The 16608-nt window shown below is 41.0% G+C and overlaps 1 protein-coding gene and 1 long non-coding RNA gene across 4 annotated transcripts in view; both read left to right on the forward strand.

Moving 5' to 3' along the window:
* The first annotated feature begins 4637 nt into the window (after positions 1–4637).
* Positions 4638–16608, forward strand: part of LOC136425696 (mothers against decapentaplegic homolog 4-like) — a 44490-nt gene continuing 32519 nt past the window's right edge. For 2 of the 3 annotated variants that reach the window (XM_066414633.1, XM_066414636.1), the window contains exons 1-2: positions 4639–4962; positions 5159–5597. In XM_066414633.1, coding sequence (XP_066270730.1) covers positions 5349–5597 — 249 coding nt within the window. In that variant the 5' untranslated portion in view covers positions 4639–4962; positions 5159–5348. Of the gene's footprint in view, positions 4963–5158; positions 5598–16608 lie in introns of all 3 variants that reach the window. The other variant, XM_066414634.1, reaches the window with a different exon arrangement.
* On the forward strand, positions 9469–12474 carry LOC136425697 (uncharacterized). Its single transcript, XR_010754107.1, has 2 exons — positions 9469–10780; positions 10878–12474. It is a non-coding gene; the product is annotated as an uncharacterized lncRNA (long non-coding RNA).

Raw genomic sequence — 16608 nt, forward strand, 5'->3', positions numbered from 1 at the left:
TTTGTTGCGTGTTTTTAGGCGTTTTGTCGGGCTTTCTACATTGTCATGTTTATAGCGACAAAAAAACATGATAAAGTAGAAAGCCCGAAAAAAAAACGCGCCTAAAACCGTAAAAAACAGCCGAACCCATTCCTTTGATCGGAGAGTACATGTGTATTACATTTGTTAGAAAACGATGTACTGTGTAGTTAAAGTTATAGCTAAAGTCCTCCCGCAACGTACAAGGATAGTGCATATATACAATGCAACTTTGTGCAATCAATACAGCAGGGGGCTAGTCCGCTGGTAGTAGTGTGTGTTTGACTCTCATACTCTTTTCCAAATAATGAGTGCTAAGCAGAAAGCAAGTCCTTGGTATGACTCTTTCGGGGATCGAAACTGACAGTCTACCGCATGCAAGGCAAACACTCTTCCGCCCACTAGGCCACTACACCAAAATATGTCACAAACTTTCTTCTTTGTGCCACAATTACTGTTTAAAGGCAACCAAAGCAATTTTAGGGCCAAAAAATGGAAAGAAAAATTATTTTGCTAGTTTACTACATTTACTACATTGTAACACTGTTTAGCATACTCCGTAATAAGTTCATACTTTGAGCATCTTATTTAAAACCGCGCAAAAACTTGAACCTTAGTTTCGCGAGCCTACAAAACCCCCGGCGACGATTTTCAATGACTTCTCGCATCACAACGATGTCGTATTTGTGCGTCGCTATACAATGTGGTAGTGTTGCTTGAACTAATCATGTATAGAAATCACAAAATAAATTGACTTTCAAAATCCGATTTTTAGGCCCTAATATTGCGTGGATTTCCTTTAAAATCATGCTTCAGTTTCAACTTTACTGGAGTGAACTTCGTACGACTTTTAGAGCAAGGTTTCTGTGTCATCAGTGAAAAGTCTACCATGCCCTCCAGCGACGTTCATTTTTATGACATGACAAACAGCACATATCCCCACATCCACCCAAATTTCTTCTTTCTGCCGCAAATTACAGTTAAAATCGTTCTTCAGGTTTCGACTCTGTTGGAGTGAACTTCGTGCGACTTTTAGAGTTATAGTTCTGTGTCATCAGTCAAAGCTCTACCACGCCCTCCAGCGACGTTCAATTCTATGACATGACAAACATTACATATCCCTAAAGCTAACGTTGCATCCCCCCCAGAATTTCTTCTTTCTGTCACAACTTACAGTTTCAAATCGTACTTCAGGTTTCGACTCTGTTGGAGTGAACTTCGTACGACTTTTAGAGCTAGGTTTCTGTGTCATCAGTCAAAAATCTACCATGCCCTCCAGAGACGATCGTTTTTATGACATGACAAACAGGACATATCCCTACTTACCCCAAATTTCTTCTTTCTGTCGCAAATTACGTTTCAAATCGAACTTCAGGTTTCAGATTTGTTGGAATGAACTTCGTACGACTTTTAGAGCTAGGTTTCTGTGTCATCAGTCAAAACTCTACCATGCCCTCCAGCGACGTCGACGTTCATTTTTATGACATGACAAACATTACATATCCCTACTTCCCAGCGGGACAATATGACAAATTGTAGGGACGGCTTCATGTGCAATTTACTGCCGCGTAACAGAAACAAGTTATGGTGGGAAAAATCCCGAGTCGTAAATCTTACTTTAGAGAGAAACTGACACAAATCATGGAAAAGTTTCATAACTTTATTTGTACAATCAGGGTGTATTCTTACTCTAGCCTTCCCACGATTTTACAATTACCTCCTTCGTGAAAATGGAGGTACAGTTTTTATTCTGTTTGTGCGTGTGTGTGTGTATGTGTGTGCGTGCGTGCGTGCGTGCGTGCGTGCGTGCGTGCGTGCGTGCGTGCGTGCGCACGTAACCGTCTTCTGTGTGACTTTTGGGCACTTGGATCTGGCATCGATATCCGACTTTGTCATTACGTTTTTACAATGAATTCAGGATAACGGGCTACTATATGTAGACTAAAAGAGACCCATTTGATACGCATATAAATAATGAATCAATGTATGGATGAATGAATGAGTGAAGACGCAGATATGTTTCATAATCTTGTCTAACTTATTAGAAATATATAGTATACCGGCAACGCTTAATTAATTAGAGATGGTCAGCTACTTGGATAAAACAGCTTGCTCTTGAGGCCTCGCGGAAAATAGCATGCAGATCCTCGTGAACTCAATTGCGGTGAGAAAAAACAAGAGCTATCTACCACTCAAAAATCATGATCATAGCATGTTCAGAACCTTGTAACAGTGGGGATCAACCTCCACTAACTGACCAGTCTATTAAACTGGTCCGGACCTTTTAGCCTAGTGGTTAGCGCGTTGATTTCCCAAGCCGTGCGGATCGGGATTAGATATCTAAACCGGAAATTCCGCGGCCGCTGCAGTAGCATAGAAAGTTGTGGCAAAATCTCAATTTCGAGGCCTCACAAGGGGCTTGCCCCCCAAATCAAATATGAAGACAATCCATCCAGGCATTCTCGAGTTATCATGTACACACACACACACACACACACACACACACACACACACACACACACACACACACACACACACACACACACACACACACACACACACACACACATACACGCGCGCGCACACACAACACACACACACGAGCACTGACCAAAGCATAACCTTCTTCGCGAAGGTAATATATCATCGGGATGACGATCTGGTGTGGCCCGGCACAGATGTTCTCAGGCGGTGATGTGACGTTGACAGATCCCCTACATGACGTAATCACGAGGACGCCGGTTTATTTTCCCACGGGAGCCCAGGGTGGCTTTTGTCTACATGTCACCACTAGGTCGTGATGTATGTATGTGTGGTCAGATATAAATAAATAAATCTATTGGAGATATAAGCGATCGAGACACCACCAAATGACAGATACTCAAGCAACTGGATAAAATTTGAAACAGACGTTTAAGACAGCATTCACTGCCTTTTGTCAGTGACTAAAGATTAAAGATCATTAAAAGCAAAGAACTTGAGAACCAGGTTTTATACCAAAAACTGATTACCGGGATGTCTAACATTCATCAAGATAAAGATCAAGATTTATGAGATTTTAGAAAAAAAGATAAACAGCTCTTTAAAAGGGAAATAAACAAACATTAATAGACAAAAATGAAATTCAAGTTCGTTTTCAGTGCGCACAACCGTTGGAATATGTACCGAGAAGTCAACTTACTCTTTGGGTAAATTGCACTATGACCGTATACAGACTGAATTCAAAGATAATGAAATAAGATTCAGGCTAGGTTTTCATCCATATCCATTGCTTGGGTATATACCTATTCAAACCAAAATACTAAAGAAATCTGTCCAATGCACTGGAATATTATCAGTCAAACCATCAGCTAAGCCTGAGAAAAACACGTGACGTGAAATTCCCTTGTCACCGATCAGAATTTTACCATCAGGGTCGTGCGAATATAAACAATTTTGTCAAGAACCTACAGAAGACTGAAAATTTGTAAACTGTCTTTTGCATTTGGGCAGATATCAACGATCGAAATTTGTGTTACAATACGATTCGTTTAACGAATACCTTCCATAAGACTTATGTGCAGGGATGTCTTCCCTGGGTTTTCAGAGTGTGCAGTCGGGTTTTCCTTCCCTGTTGTTTGTATTTTAAAAGGCATACAGCTTATCTGTTTTCATTTCATATTTCACGAATTTTCCACAATTACAAATACTGAGGGAACCCTCCATCATTTTGATCACTATAGCTCCAGGAAACTGCCATGATGGTCAAAATGATGGAGTGGAAGTATTAGGCACGTCCGGACGTCCTCTTGTGGGGGCTTACAGTGGTCTCACGGTCAGAAATCGTTCAATTTTTCAACGTCGGAGACTCATTGGACAGCATGAAAAACGACCCTTTCTTTATACAGACAAGAATGTTGCTAATTCTGAATTTCGTGAAAGAACGTCTAGCTTGGGAACCGGAGAGTGAAAAGGAAATCCATTCGTCTTCAGTATTGGAAAGAGAGATAATCGAAATTCCGTGAGAACAGTCGATATTCTTTTCTTTACTTTCACGAAATTCTTCCCATCATAGATAACGTTACGTGTACCGTACAAAAAGTGACAAATGAGCACTCTTGTAGTTTCTAGATCTCCTCTCTAAAGTTCGAGAGAGACTGAGAGAGTGAGAGACGGAGAGAGAGAGAGAGAGAGAGAGAGAGAGAGAGAGAGAGAAGCAGCGAGAAGGAGAAAGAGAGAGATTTGGAAGGGAAATTAACGTCATAAAAAGCCAAGGATACGTGTTCCCTACGAAAAGTGGCCAATGAGTACTGTTGTAGTTTTATCCTTTCTCAAGTGAGGGATTTAAAGGGGGATTCAAAAAACAGACGTGCTTACGCAAGTATTTGAGTTATGAACACAAAAAGTTCTCTTTGCGTAAGATTGTGCAGCAAGAACCCCATGAACAAACAATAACACGCCGAAGGTCCTTTATTCACCTGTCCTACAGGTAAAACAACATTGTTCTTTCCAGGTGAGAAAACACCTTTCCTCTAAAACCAATCAGGGAGCAGGACACGGCCGCTCTGTGGTTATGAAAACGCGGGCTCTATCGAGCTCTCTGATTGGTTAATTGGCCTTGACCAACCATGTGCGCCTGCGCGAGGCAATGTTTTGCACTGTCGCGCCAGTGGAAGAAGTTGTGGGAAATTCGGGAGGTCCACTGTTTTTTACACCTCCAAAATCACATTTCTCAAAGTCTTAGCGACTCCATGTTTTCAGGAGTCGTTGCCAGTCAATGTAGCTACATGTGGACGAAGTATAAGCGCTAGGAACTTCTCTGATCTGGAGATTTTTGCCACCAAAGTTGGAGGATTTTCAGGCGGAGGCTGTCGGGGAAAGATAGGGTGCACCCCCTGTGGAAGAGCCGTGGGAGGGCGCGGGGAGTGAAGAGGGTCAACCTCGCGATTTCTGCCCTTAATAAAGGTAAAACATCTTCCTTAAGACGTCTATCCTTTATCTATATATCCAAGATCTTCCTTATAAAATCTGAACATCGTTTGTAGCTTAAAAATGTCAACAAACGTGGCTGTGGTTTTCGGTATGTGATTTGTTTGGTTTTTGTGTTACGACCCGAACTTGAGTCATTGTTGTTTCCGTTCTTTTTAATTTTTTCCTGTAGGTCCCCGGAAGTCGTGCGTAGGCGTACGGCACCCACACGACCACAACACGACACTCTACCAACCTCCTCCAGAACACAAGCTACGTTCGTAAACAAAAACCCACGTCGCAATTTTCTGTGCTCGATCTCTCCAGATTTTATTTTACAAAATTGTGAATAATTTTTTTCTAAGGATTTATAGAAATCCTCAATGCTAGCAATGTCTAGTTCTAACTCAGTTACGAGTAACGATGCCTGCTTGAGCATCGTGCACAGTTTGATGTGCCACAGGCAGGGCGGAGAGACCGAAACCTTTGCCAAGAGAGCCATAGAAAGCCTGGTGAAAAAACTGAAAGAGAAGAAAGATGAACTGGACAGTTTGATCACAGCGATCACGACAAATGGGGCTCATCCAAGCAAGTGTGTGACCATTCAGAGGACACTGGACGGAAGATTACAGGTAAGAAAAATGATTTCTTAAGACTAAATGTGCATTAGTGAAAGAGTATGGCGAGTACAACTGCTCAAACCTCAAAAAGTGTGTTTTTATAAAATAATAAATTATATGTAAATCTATGAATATCCAAGCAGATGTAGGGTTAGTTTAAGTGTTTTACGCATGTGTGATCATGTGTTGGTAGCATTGGGCCGTTCCAAAAAATAAATGAGGAGAGGGGGTTGACGACCTGGGACAGGATTTGGGATATAGGGGGTTGATGACAGCGGGACAGGATTTTCGGATTTAGGGGGTCTGACAGTTGGGCTGGGACAGGATCTAGGATATAGGGGGTTGGTGACAGGGTGGGACAGGATTTTGGCACTATAAGGGGGTCTGGCAGTTGGGTTGGGACAGGATTCTAGGATTTGGGGGGTTGGTGAACATGGCGGGACAGGATCTTCGGATTTAGGGGGTCTGACATTTGGGCTGGGACAGGATCTAGGATATAGGGGGTTGGTGACAGGACGGGACAGGATTTTGGCAAGGGGGTCTGGCAGTTGGGTTGGGATAGGATCTAGGATTTAGGGGGTTAGTGGCAGGATGGGACAGGATTCTGGCACTATACAGTAAGGGGGTCTGACAGGTAATAATAGAAAACAAATTTTTGCGGTAGTTTGGACTTCACTGCGGGGAGATCACGCGAAAGCGGGAACATGAAATCACTGCGAATATTTCACCCTGATGCAAATTTTTCTGTACTCCTCAATTAACCCTACAATGACTATCAGTTAACACTTTGCACACTTAGATGAAAAGGATATTATTTGTAATTTGTGGCATCTTGGAGAGATGGGTGGACAGAGGGAGGGGAAGTGATTATCACACAACCATAACAACAGATTAACAGGGCTGAGCCTCCAGGGGGTACTGATCAATAGATAGCATGCATAGAGCAGCAGATTGATTCATGCAGTAGATATGGACAGAGGGTCAACTTTACTTTTACTTCGTGTATAGCTAGATCATAACAAAATATCAACTACTTTAAAGATCACTAGTAGCTGTTCTGCCCATGGTGGTGAATGGATATGCTAATTTTGTAAGAGAAATGTGACCCTGTAATTTCCTGGTTAATGAATTAGATTAGGTGAAAACTTATAATGTTTTGGTCACTTGGAAATATCTTTTAATCAAGTTTTGGCCCAGTTTACAGGATGGATACGCCTCAATCTGATAAAATCAAATAGCTCAGAAGGGAAAACATGGTGCCAGCTCATGAAAAAGTGCATCCGCTATCTGCATGTGTTGACAAGCAGATTTTCCATGCGCAAGAATCAAACATATTTGGTCCATGTAGGGAAAGCTTTTGGTCTGCAACATATCAGGAAATTGTTGGTACGAGGTCATGTCATAAATTCATACACATGAAATTTGTACTTCAGTCCAGGGCTCACTTAGGCTCTCTTTACATTATACTTTTGCCGTCAGCTTCGAAGCCGTCGCCCGTCAGCACAGCGGGAGTCCCCGTCAACTTCAAACTCCGTCTAAAGAGAATACGTCGGGCTCGCGTCAGCGGGAGTCAGGGTTTCGGCGATTAGCATAAAGCACGCGTTGATTAGCATACTGTAAGTCTACTTAGATCCCCGGTTTATATATAGAGAGAGAGATTCGCGGGATCCGCGGCGACTTTTGTACCGTGCATTCATTTCCCCGCGGATATATTTATCGTACTTGTGCCCCCCTCCCCATATTTACGAGTGATGAGCATGGAATATCTACACATAAACAAGGCTTTGCATTGTAGTTTAATACGGGCGGGGAGACGCCGTCTACCGTTGTACAATCATACAATTTTGTTTCTTGCTTTTGTTATGCTTACGCCCGATACTTTCTACAAGATGGCGAAATGCAAGCACCGCAGGTGTCTGTCAGATTTCCGGGCGGTGTGTCTAGAGACGTCGCGACAGCGGCCTCCCGACAGCGGGAAATTTCGCCGCTGACGCGAAAAACGTAATGTAAACTGCGCCTTAGCAGGATCAGCAGGGAGCCATTCACACCCCTGTCCTGATTGGATAAAGACTCCCAGCTATGTAGTTTTAGGCCAATACAGAAAGTAGATTTTCCTACTGTTTCTTTCATAGCAAGTTTGATCAACTCTATAGAATTGCTTACCGATATTCAGGGAGGGAGGTTACAACATTATTGCACCATACAAACAACTCTAAAAAACTGTTATCCTCCATCCAAAACAACACAGTGCGAAACCAACACATGGCCACACATGCCATGTGACATGGCTTTTGTACTTCTTATCAGCCTGACTGCCCAGTGGGGTGCCTGTTTACAGTTCACCAGTTTCTGTAAAAATCATCCTTACCAGAGAGAAAATAATCAAACTTTATTGATACCCTTCAAACTAGACTCTCTAGAATAAATCAAATTGTATTCTACCCTCTTGGAAAAAGATATGAGTGTTTCCAAAGAAGAAGAGCTTCATTACATCTGGCAGTCTAAAGTGTACCTAAGTGATTAGACCACCATGGGGGTCCTCCAGTGCACTGGGATGTTGTTGCCTATCTACTATTGAGGTGGTGTCCGGGAGTTTTTGTTTTGTTTTTGTACAGTTCACAAACACCAAAAATAGACAAAACAAGAGTTCCACGACCTCATATCTCCATGAACAATTCTATTCATACAAATGACTTACACATTTGCATAATATATGCTTGGTCATAAACACCTTTATCTAACTTACACATGTTGCAATATTGACAGTCCTGTAATTTTCCGATCAGATGAATTATGGTGTTTTTGCGTAAATTATGCAAATTAGGAATTTATTTGCATAATTGGTATCTGTTGATGATCCACTTTCCATAAACTACATGCGATTCATGTATTTGAGTCTGATAATGGAAAACACTGCAAATATAGATTTTCCTCATTAGATATGCAAATTAAGTCCTAATTAGCATAATTTGCACTTTATTGTGTATATCTCTATCTAAGCTACCAGCATACTAAATATCATGGAAATCCGTTGTTCCTTTGTTCAGTTATTCTCCTTAGAAGATTTTCACAAAAACTCCCCTGCAGTTCCAGAGGAAGCTGCTAGGGGGCCCAAACCTACACCACTTCTTTATTACATCACAAGCTATCTGCCACCCAGAAATCAAGACCACAGCACGTCCAGGTCAAAAGATACAAAAATTGAAGTTCTGCTGCAGTACCAAGGTCACATACCAGGGGGCCAAAAATCGACCTTGAATTTCGGCTTCACAACACCTGCCCACATACCAAATATCATCGCAATCCATCAAGAGGTTCTTGAGTTATGCTGACTACAGTAGTCCGGAAACACAGACAAACAAACAGACACACAGACACACCCAAAACAATATCTCCATTTTTCATGGAGATAATAATGAAGAAAATATGCTGAAAAGGGGTTGTACATTTCAATACCTGCCATTCATGATGCGATGCGATGCTTTTTGCAGACAATGAAACAGTCTTGACTCTTGTTTGTTTCCTTGGTTTCATAAGAAACACCACTGGCCAGACAGTGCCCAGGCACAGATGTGTATTGGACCCTGTTCTAGTCTCTAGATCAGGGCAACTTAGCTAGCTTTTTTTCTGAGAAAAGAAGAATTTAAATTTTTTAAATTAAATTTGATAATAAGTTTTATATAAGATAATATACGATTTTCCCAGATTAGGCAAAGGACTTAGCCTCCGATGCAGACTCAACCCGGCTGTTTTCTTTTTCAAGTTATTGTTTTTATACTATTTTTTTTTTTCTTATTGCTGGCCGGCCAGCAATAAGAAGAAAAAAATATAATAGTATAAAAACAGTAACTTGAAAAAGAAAATAGCCGGGTTGAATCTGCATCGGAGGCTACAAAGGACTCCCAACTTGGGAGGCTTTTGCCTGATCTGGGAAAATCGTATACTAATTATTTTCTCAGAAGTCCCGAGTTCCATAACTGCAAATTCAAAAGAGGAAAGTCATTGCTATTGTTTGGCCACACAAGCTTCACACTTGTACTGGTGTTATGAAGAAGTCTCATGGCATGAGTGTAAATGATTGTGCTTCTCTACTTGGGGGGCCAGCAGGAGTTGCTTCCATATGTGTCACAAATCCTGGTGTGACCAAGGAGGTCCTTAGTGTGACCAGACCACAGCCTGAAACCTATCCATTTTAGCCATCCACCCTTGATTGAAAAAACCCACCCTGATTTTTCAGCCACTTTTTTTGTGCAGCGTGAATACAAAAGTTTATTGCAAGTTCTTGCCCGTAGGCTAATTGCAAGTAACATGAAAGGACGGACAGACAATATATAACAATACAGCATATTGTGACTTTTCTAGTCTAAATACTAACACTAAATTCTATCTTATTTGGGTTTGACTTCTTTTTCCGAGACAGTGGAAGACGAATGATCCCACTTTATCAAGAATCCAGGACCCAGGGTCCTCCTCCTATACTCCAACCCTCATCCCAACATCATAAATGGATTATCCTCTGTAGGGGATCTCTACCCGCCTGGCTCCAAGAACAATGGAATGGGATCAGAGCAGATGACAGGAAATCATTTGCATATTAACTGACGTCTCAAGTTTTACAAATCTTGTATTTTTCTCACTAGTTTTTGAAGAAAACATTGTCAAAGAAAAATAACCCAGATACATCATACATCACATGTATAGGTGTAACAAAGCTCGTAATCAATACAATACGCAACTTTCCGAAAACCATAACATTGTGTTTTCAACTGCCAAGCAACCCCTTCAAAGTTGGAATTGCATCTATATTTTCCGGTGAAGAGAATTAGCTTTGATAGCTGTGTGTCTTGAAATATGCCTTACATGTACTATATACATGTAATTGTGGTGTCTCGTTGGTAGTCTGACAGAAACCAGTATAGACTCCCTGGGGCTCTGTAGAACTATACATGTAATTTGTATACTGACAGCCAATGTCTGAGACATTCTACCAGTCAGAGCATGACAGAGTGTTGTCATTGCTTCATATTCTTGGTTAGTTACTACAAAGCTGACTTGTTTATGTGCAACTGTACATTGATAATTATTTTCTACATTTGAAATGTGTGCTGAAGTAATTTAACTTCAACTGTCTTAGACAGGGAGCCCTCCACTGATGTGAACACCACGGCATTCAGAAGCAGACTCGAGGTCTGGGAGTTTATAAGCCTGGATGCCAGACCCCCAAACTCTGAAATATCTATCGTGTGGGGTAGATATTTCAGAGTTTGGGGGTCTGGCATCCAGGCTAGGGAGTTTACGTTAGCTGAATTTATTGGGTGGTTTTCTAGTTCAGGGTTGGTCTTTAGAGGAGAGTAGTTTTCTTTTTGTCTGTTACATAACATGGACAAATTTGGATGGAATTTGGTGGCCTCTTGAAACAGCGCCTTTCTTTCTTGATCGTAGAACGAAGGGGCAACTTGAAACAAAATGTGTTTTGTCTTCCACCATGCTTGACATGCAGTATTTACAAGTTCTTTCGTACACAGCAAGGAGGTATAACCTCCTTGATATAACCTCCTTGTACACAAGTAGCTTTTAGTATCGCCCCTCTCTATTTCAAGGGGGTGGGCACTAATTCTAATTCTAATTTTACTAATTGCTGAGCGTAAATCAAAATCATCTAGTTCTAGATGTTTTTCCATGGAATATGACGTTTTACATGCCTAATAAAACCTTAGCTTGCCTATATCCATACTCAGATTATGACAGAAAGTTTGGGTATACATATCGGTAATTCTGGACCTTATATACAAGTACACCAAGGTATGTATAAAGTTAATAAACGTGCATTGAATGTACACCAGTTAATTCAAATTCCTTTATCCCTATTATGCTTGTGTCCTGGCACTATGAGCTGGACATGGTGATCAGTTTCTGACTTTTTCATTATGAAAACTTCCAGTGTTCTTTCAGGGCACAAATAAATTCATGACTTGAATTTATGGATAGACATGCAATTCACACATTAGTACTTTGCATACTGTTCAAAGGCTAGGCAGACCTATTCATGCAAGCTTGTCAATAGCTTGAGTCTGCAGGCATCACTTCGCACCAAGGCTCAAAAATAATTATCCCACATTATGCAAGTAAAGACAGTGAGTTGAGACTAGGGACTAAAGGCAGAGGCAAGCAGTTACCAAGGTTTTTTTTTAATAGAACCTACTTGGCATAACCAATTGGACCCCGCTCACACTAAAAAAAAATGGATCGGATTAAACATTAATCGCGATAGAATAAATCCGATCGTGATTGATTTTTGTGTTCACACTGCTTTTCGCCAAGTGGATTAAAGTTGATGCCGTGATTTGAGTCCGATGGTGTTTGTTTTCCCGCGCGATGCCGGAACCAGCCGAAATCCCCGGTGAATCAATCGTGTTTCGCGTTCACACTCAATTTTCGATAGGATTGAATTGGATGAATTCTCCCCAAACTACCTCCGGATCCGGCGGTGGATACAAATTAGCCTGGGTGCCATCCTAATTTCTACCGGGGCTCCTACACTCGCTACCCTCAAAAAATTTAGCGAGTGTAGGAGCCCCGGTAGAAATTAGGATGGCACCCAGGCTAGATACAAATAATGCGATCCAGGAATGTGAACACAAGAAAATGTCCACTTATATGTATGGACTCCAAAGTAAAGCACAGAACTTGCTTAGGTGCACTTTAGACCTACAATGTTATACAGCCGTTCGATCATCGTGGTAGGCGACGGTTTTCTTTAGACACACGGTCAGGAAATATCACGGGACCCCCGCGGCACAGAATTCCATCGATGTGCACGTGTGACCCAAAGTGACCTCTTGCGCTCAAATTCAAAATGGCGGGGGAACCGCTTGTTTTCGTCAAAAGATGAAGCTTTTACTGACTTTGCAACAAATGCCCTGCAGATGAGACGTTGAGAACGGTGCTCAACAAAGAAAGAGATTGAGGCTGGTACAGAGACAGACGGGATTTAGCCCGAGTTCGTGGCCGCCGCCGGGGATGTCCCGGGGATCGAGGTATAGGGGCATACTAGAGAAGTAGCCACTGGTAGCAGGGCGTCGCGCCGGAATATAACCGGTTTCGGATGAGAAAAATATGTTTCCATTGCTGACGCCATGCATATTTACAAAGAAAACGATAGAAACTTTCCTTCCCGGACAGGAAACAGCACGCTGTAGGCTTATTAGCATATCACCCACTTTTCTTTTTTTTCGTACTTCCGTCGCCGGCGACGATTCTTCTTTAGACGAGAAAAACACAGCCACAGGCCCCCCGCTGAACATCGTGCGACTGGGTCCGAGGTGGTCGCACGACAATTCGAGGATTTCCCGTTTATTGCCGTCGCACGATTGTTTTGATCGTCTTTAGATGGCCAAAAAATACCGTCGCCGGCGACGTCGCCCACGATGATGATCGCACGACTGTAAAATGTCGTAGGTCTAAAGAGGCCCTTAGTTGTGTGGCAGAACTAATCTCCAAGCAGATCTACACCGGGCGCGAAAATCGTATACTAGTATGCTAGCCAGAGAAGGTCCAGCATATACGATTTTCGCGCCCAGTATAGATCTGCTTGGAGATTATGGCAGAACCTTCAACAAGTCGATGCAAGGATTAGGATTGGGATTGCAGGATGAAGGGGGTTGGAAGTGTTTAGGATTGGGATTTCAGGATAAAGGGGGTTGGAAGTGTTTAGGATTGGGATTGCAGGGGGTTGATTAGGATTGGGATTGCAGGATGAAGGGGGTTGGAAGTGTTTAGGATTGGGATTTCAGGACAGAGGGGGTTTGAAGTGTTTAGGATTGGGATTGCAGGATGAAGGGGGTTGATTAGGATTGGGATTGCAGGATGAAGGGGGTTGATTAGGATTGGGATTGCAGGATGAAGGGGGTTGGAAGTGTTTAGGATTGGGATTTCAGGACAGAGGGGGTTGGAAAAGTTTAGGATTGGGATTGCAGGATGAAGGGGGTTGGAAGCTAATTGGGGGTGTCGTCAACCCCCCCTCCTCATTTTTTTTTTGGAACGGCCCATTTGGTTAAAAAAAAGTTCACCGCTATAACTATAAGATGTACTAAATGCTGCAAAAAAGCACATGGAACACTGAGCCTAACCCTACATCTGCTTGGAGATAAGAACCCTACATGCATATTGTGGCCTGTTTAAAATTTCAGTGAATTTTCTTAAGTGCTTTTTCTGTGGAGGTCCTTGCAGAAAAGAGAATATCATAAAATGTCACCATTGGAAACTCATGAGGTTACGAGATTATACAGGTTGGGTTGTAAAATAACACAGAATCATCAGAACTACGGTTAGCCGATTATGTCATTTGGTACTATCACTACTTGACCTATATCTATGACCAGTCTACTGGTTGTATCTTATGACAAAGTTATGTAACATTGTATTGACCATTTAGTGTATGTATATAGCAACTGAATAATGGTGATAAATGGTAGATGAACACTAACTGCACAGCGTAACATTTCATTCAGCTGCTAAGTTAGGCTGTGTTACCATAGAGAATGGCGATAAAATTTCACAGCAACCCCTAGAAGCTTTCTTTTGAATTGCAGGTGAAAGTGTGTTTAGATAATTCTACAGAGGAAGCTACAAATAGCAAAAGTTCTCTAGATTCTATCTAGTCCAAGGTGGCCGACTATGCCAGTAGAATTGCTTTGTACATTCGATACGGCTTTCTCCGTCAAGGAAAAACAGATTCACCAGCGATAAGTTGTTGGATCAGGTAACCAGGAAACAAAACAATGTCTGGAGTGACATGTGAGTGGTCGTAGTGTAGGCGGCAACGTCATAGCGAAGACACAACATCGCTGGATCTAGCTGGCAGAAGTACATACTCATCTACCCACCTGGTTCTCTTGTAGTTGTACTTCAAAACAATGTGAAAGGCTGCGTGTTACCGTAAGTCTTGGAATATTTCCAGTGGTTTTATTTTTGCGGGGACCTCTCCATTACAAAACTGCGTCACTGCGAATGTTTGTTAGGTCTTGCTGATTTTTGTACTACAGTATTGTTTCATCCGCAAACTTAAAACCCCCTTTCTCCATCTACAGCTAGATTACGCTTTTAGCAAATTATGCTTCAATTCCTATATTTCAATCAAATTTCTTTCAGATCTTTTTGATAACTTTGAACGTTTAAAGCAAGTAGAATGGTTCTTTCATCTAAATGGTCATTTGAATTGCTACAGTAGTACATGTACTTTGATATTTTTTTCTCTCAGATATTCAAATCATATTCATAATTCAAAACTGTATCATATATGTTACTCTGGGTCATAGCCCTTCTGCAGTCAGGTTATAGCCCTTCTCTCTTTCTCTCTATTTTTATATATCATGCACATCACATGTATTTGTAGAGAATGATTTATTGCTGGAAAAGCACCTCTGAATAACAGTTTGAACAAGTGCCAAAAGACATTTATCAAATGTAAATGATCTGTTTTATATAGATTTGTTTTACCAATGATATGAAATGTACACAAAATGCTTTTATCGCAAGCTCTAATACGTAGATGATGTGTGCATGTGTGTAGTATTGGTCAATAATATTTTGATATTATTTAGTAATGGTATTTTGTACATTTCCCAATGACCCAGACCCTACAGTACATGTATATCTAGTAGGAGATTATCATGTTCACACAGATTTGATTATTCTATAACTACTAGTTGTTTGAACATACAGCATTTCTTGGAACCTACATTAATAATGTGTATGCAAATAACATCTCTGTCAAAGGCAGGCATTTAGAATGATGCAAAATTATAACCCAGTTCTTTTCATCTTATTCAATTTGATATGTTTACTGCATACCAAGTCATTTTTCAATTTGTTCTATAGGAAAGCCATAACGTTGCAACACAGATCTAAAGGCTTTGCAAAGGATAAATATTTTGTTAGAAAAGCCCTTTCTTACAGTTTTTTTTTCTTCGAAATATTCTTGAGAACAAAGCCTTCATGTAAATGGCCTGTACAATGACTTTTTAGCATATTTGTATCATTATGAAACATTGTATTGTAGTGGTAAAACGTAAATGGCATTGAGTGCTTTTCTTTAGATTGATAGAATCTGTAAGGTTATTAAGATGGGGTATTATGCATCCCCGGTGGAATGGGAAATTGAATTATCTCGATGTTGTTGGCCTTGCTGTCCTGCCTGAGAATTTGAATTTGCATGGAGCTTGGGGATAGCCTCATAAGTCGAACTTTCATTTCTAGACAACATTTGGTTGTTGTTACCAACCTAAGAATTTGAATTTACCAACCTAAGAATTGGAATTTGCATGGAGCTGGGGATAGCCTTAAAAGTCAAACTGTCATTTCTAGACAACATTTTGTTGTTGTTGCCTGCCTGAGAATTTGAATTTGCATGGAGCTGGAGGATAGCCTCAAAATTCAAACTGTCATTTCTAGACAACATTTGGTTATTGTTACCTCTGTGAAGGAGGTTCACTACCAACGGGGGTACTGTTTCTGTGTTTGTGTGTTTGCAGCTATAACTGGAGATCCTTTTGATGCATTTTTTTGTATCTTGGCCTGTAGGTAGTTATTGAGGTCCTGATAATGCACTGCGATTTTGGGTAACGTAATTGTTTTTTGCGGTAATGTAAAATCATAGAATGACACCCCTAATTTTAAGTTAGTGTGGTACAGTCCATTAACTTAGATGTTGTTTGCCTGGTGAATGTTATTAGCTACTCTCCAAGCAGAGGTTAGGCGTCGGCTCACTATGGCGTATGAGATTTCCGTAGTGTTAATTGTAGACTATTGCTCTTTGAACAAAAGTGTAAAACAGTTCATAGCCCATAATTCAGAATTTATTGTTGTGATGATATACTTATTATTCATTCATTTATTGATCATTACAAGATTGTATTAAATGCTAAATCTGCTGTTTAGAATGTTGATATTTTATGGTCTTTTGAACAAAAGCATAAAACAGTCGATAGCCCATAATTCAGAATTTATTGTGTTTTGTAATATA

This window comes from Branchiostoma lanceolatum, chromosome 19 (genome assembly GCF_035083965.1).
Source record: "Branchiostoma lanceolatum isolate klBraLanc5 chromosome 19, klBraLanc5.hap2, whole genome shotgun sequence".
In the NCBI taxonomy this organism is placed as follows: domain Eukaryota; kingdom Metazoa; phylum Chordata; class Leptocardii; order Amphioxiformes; family Branchiostomatidae; genus Branchiostoma; species Branchiostoma lanceolatum.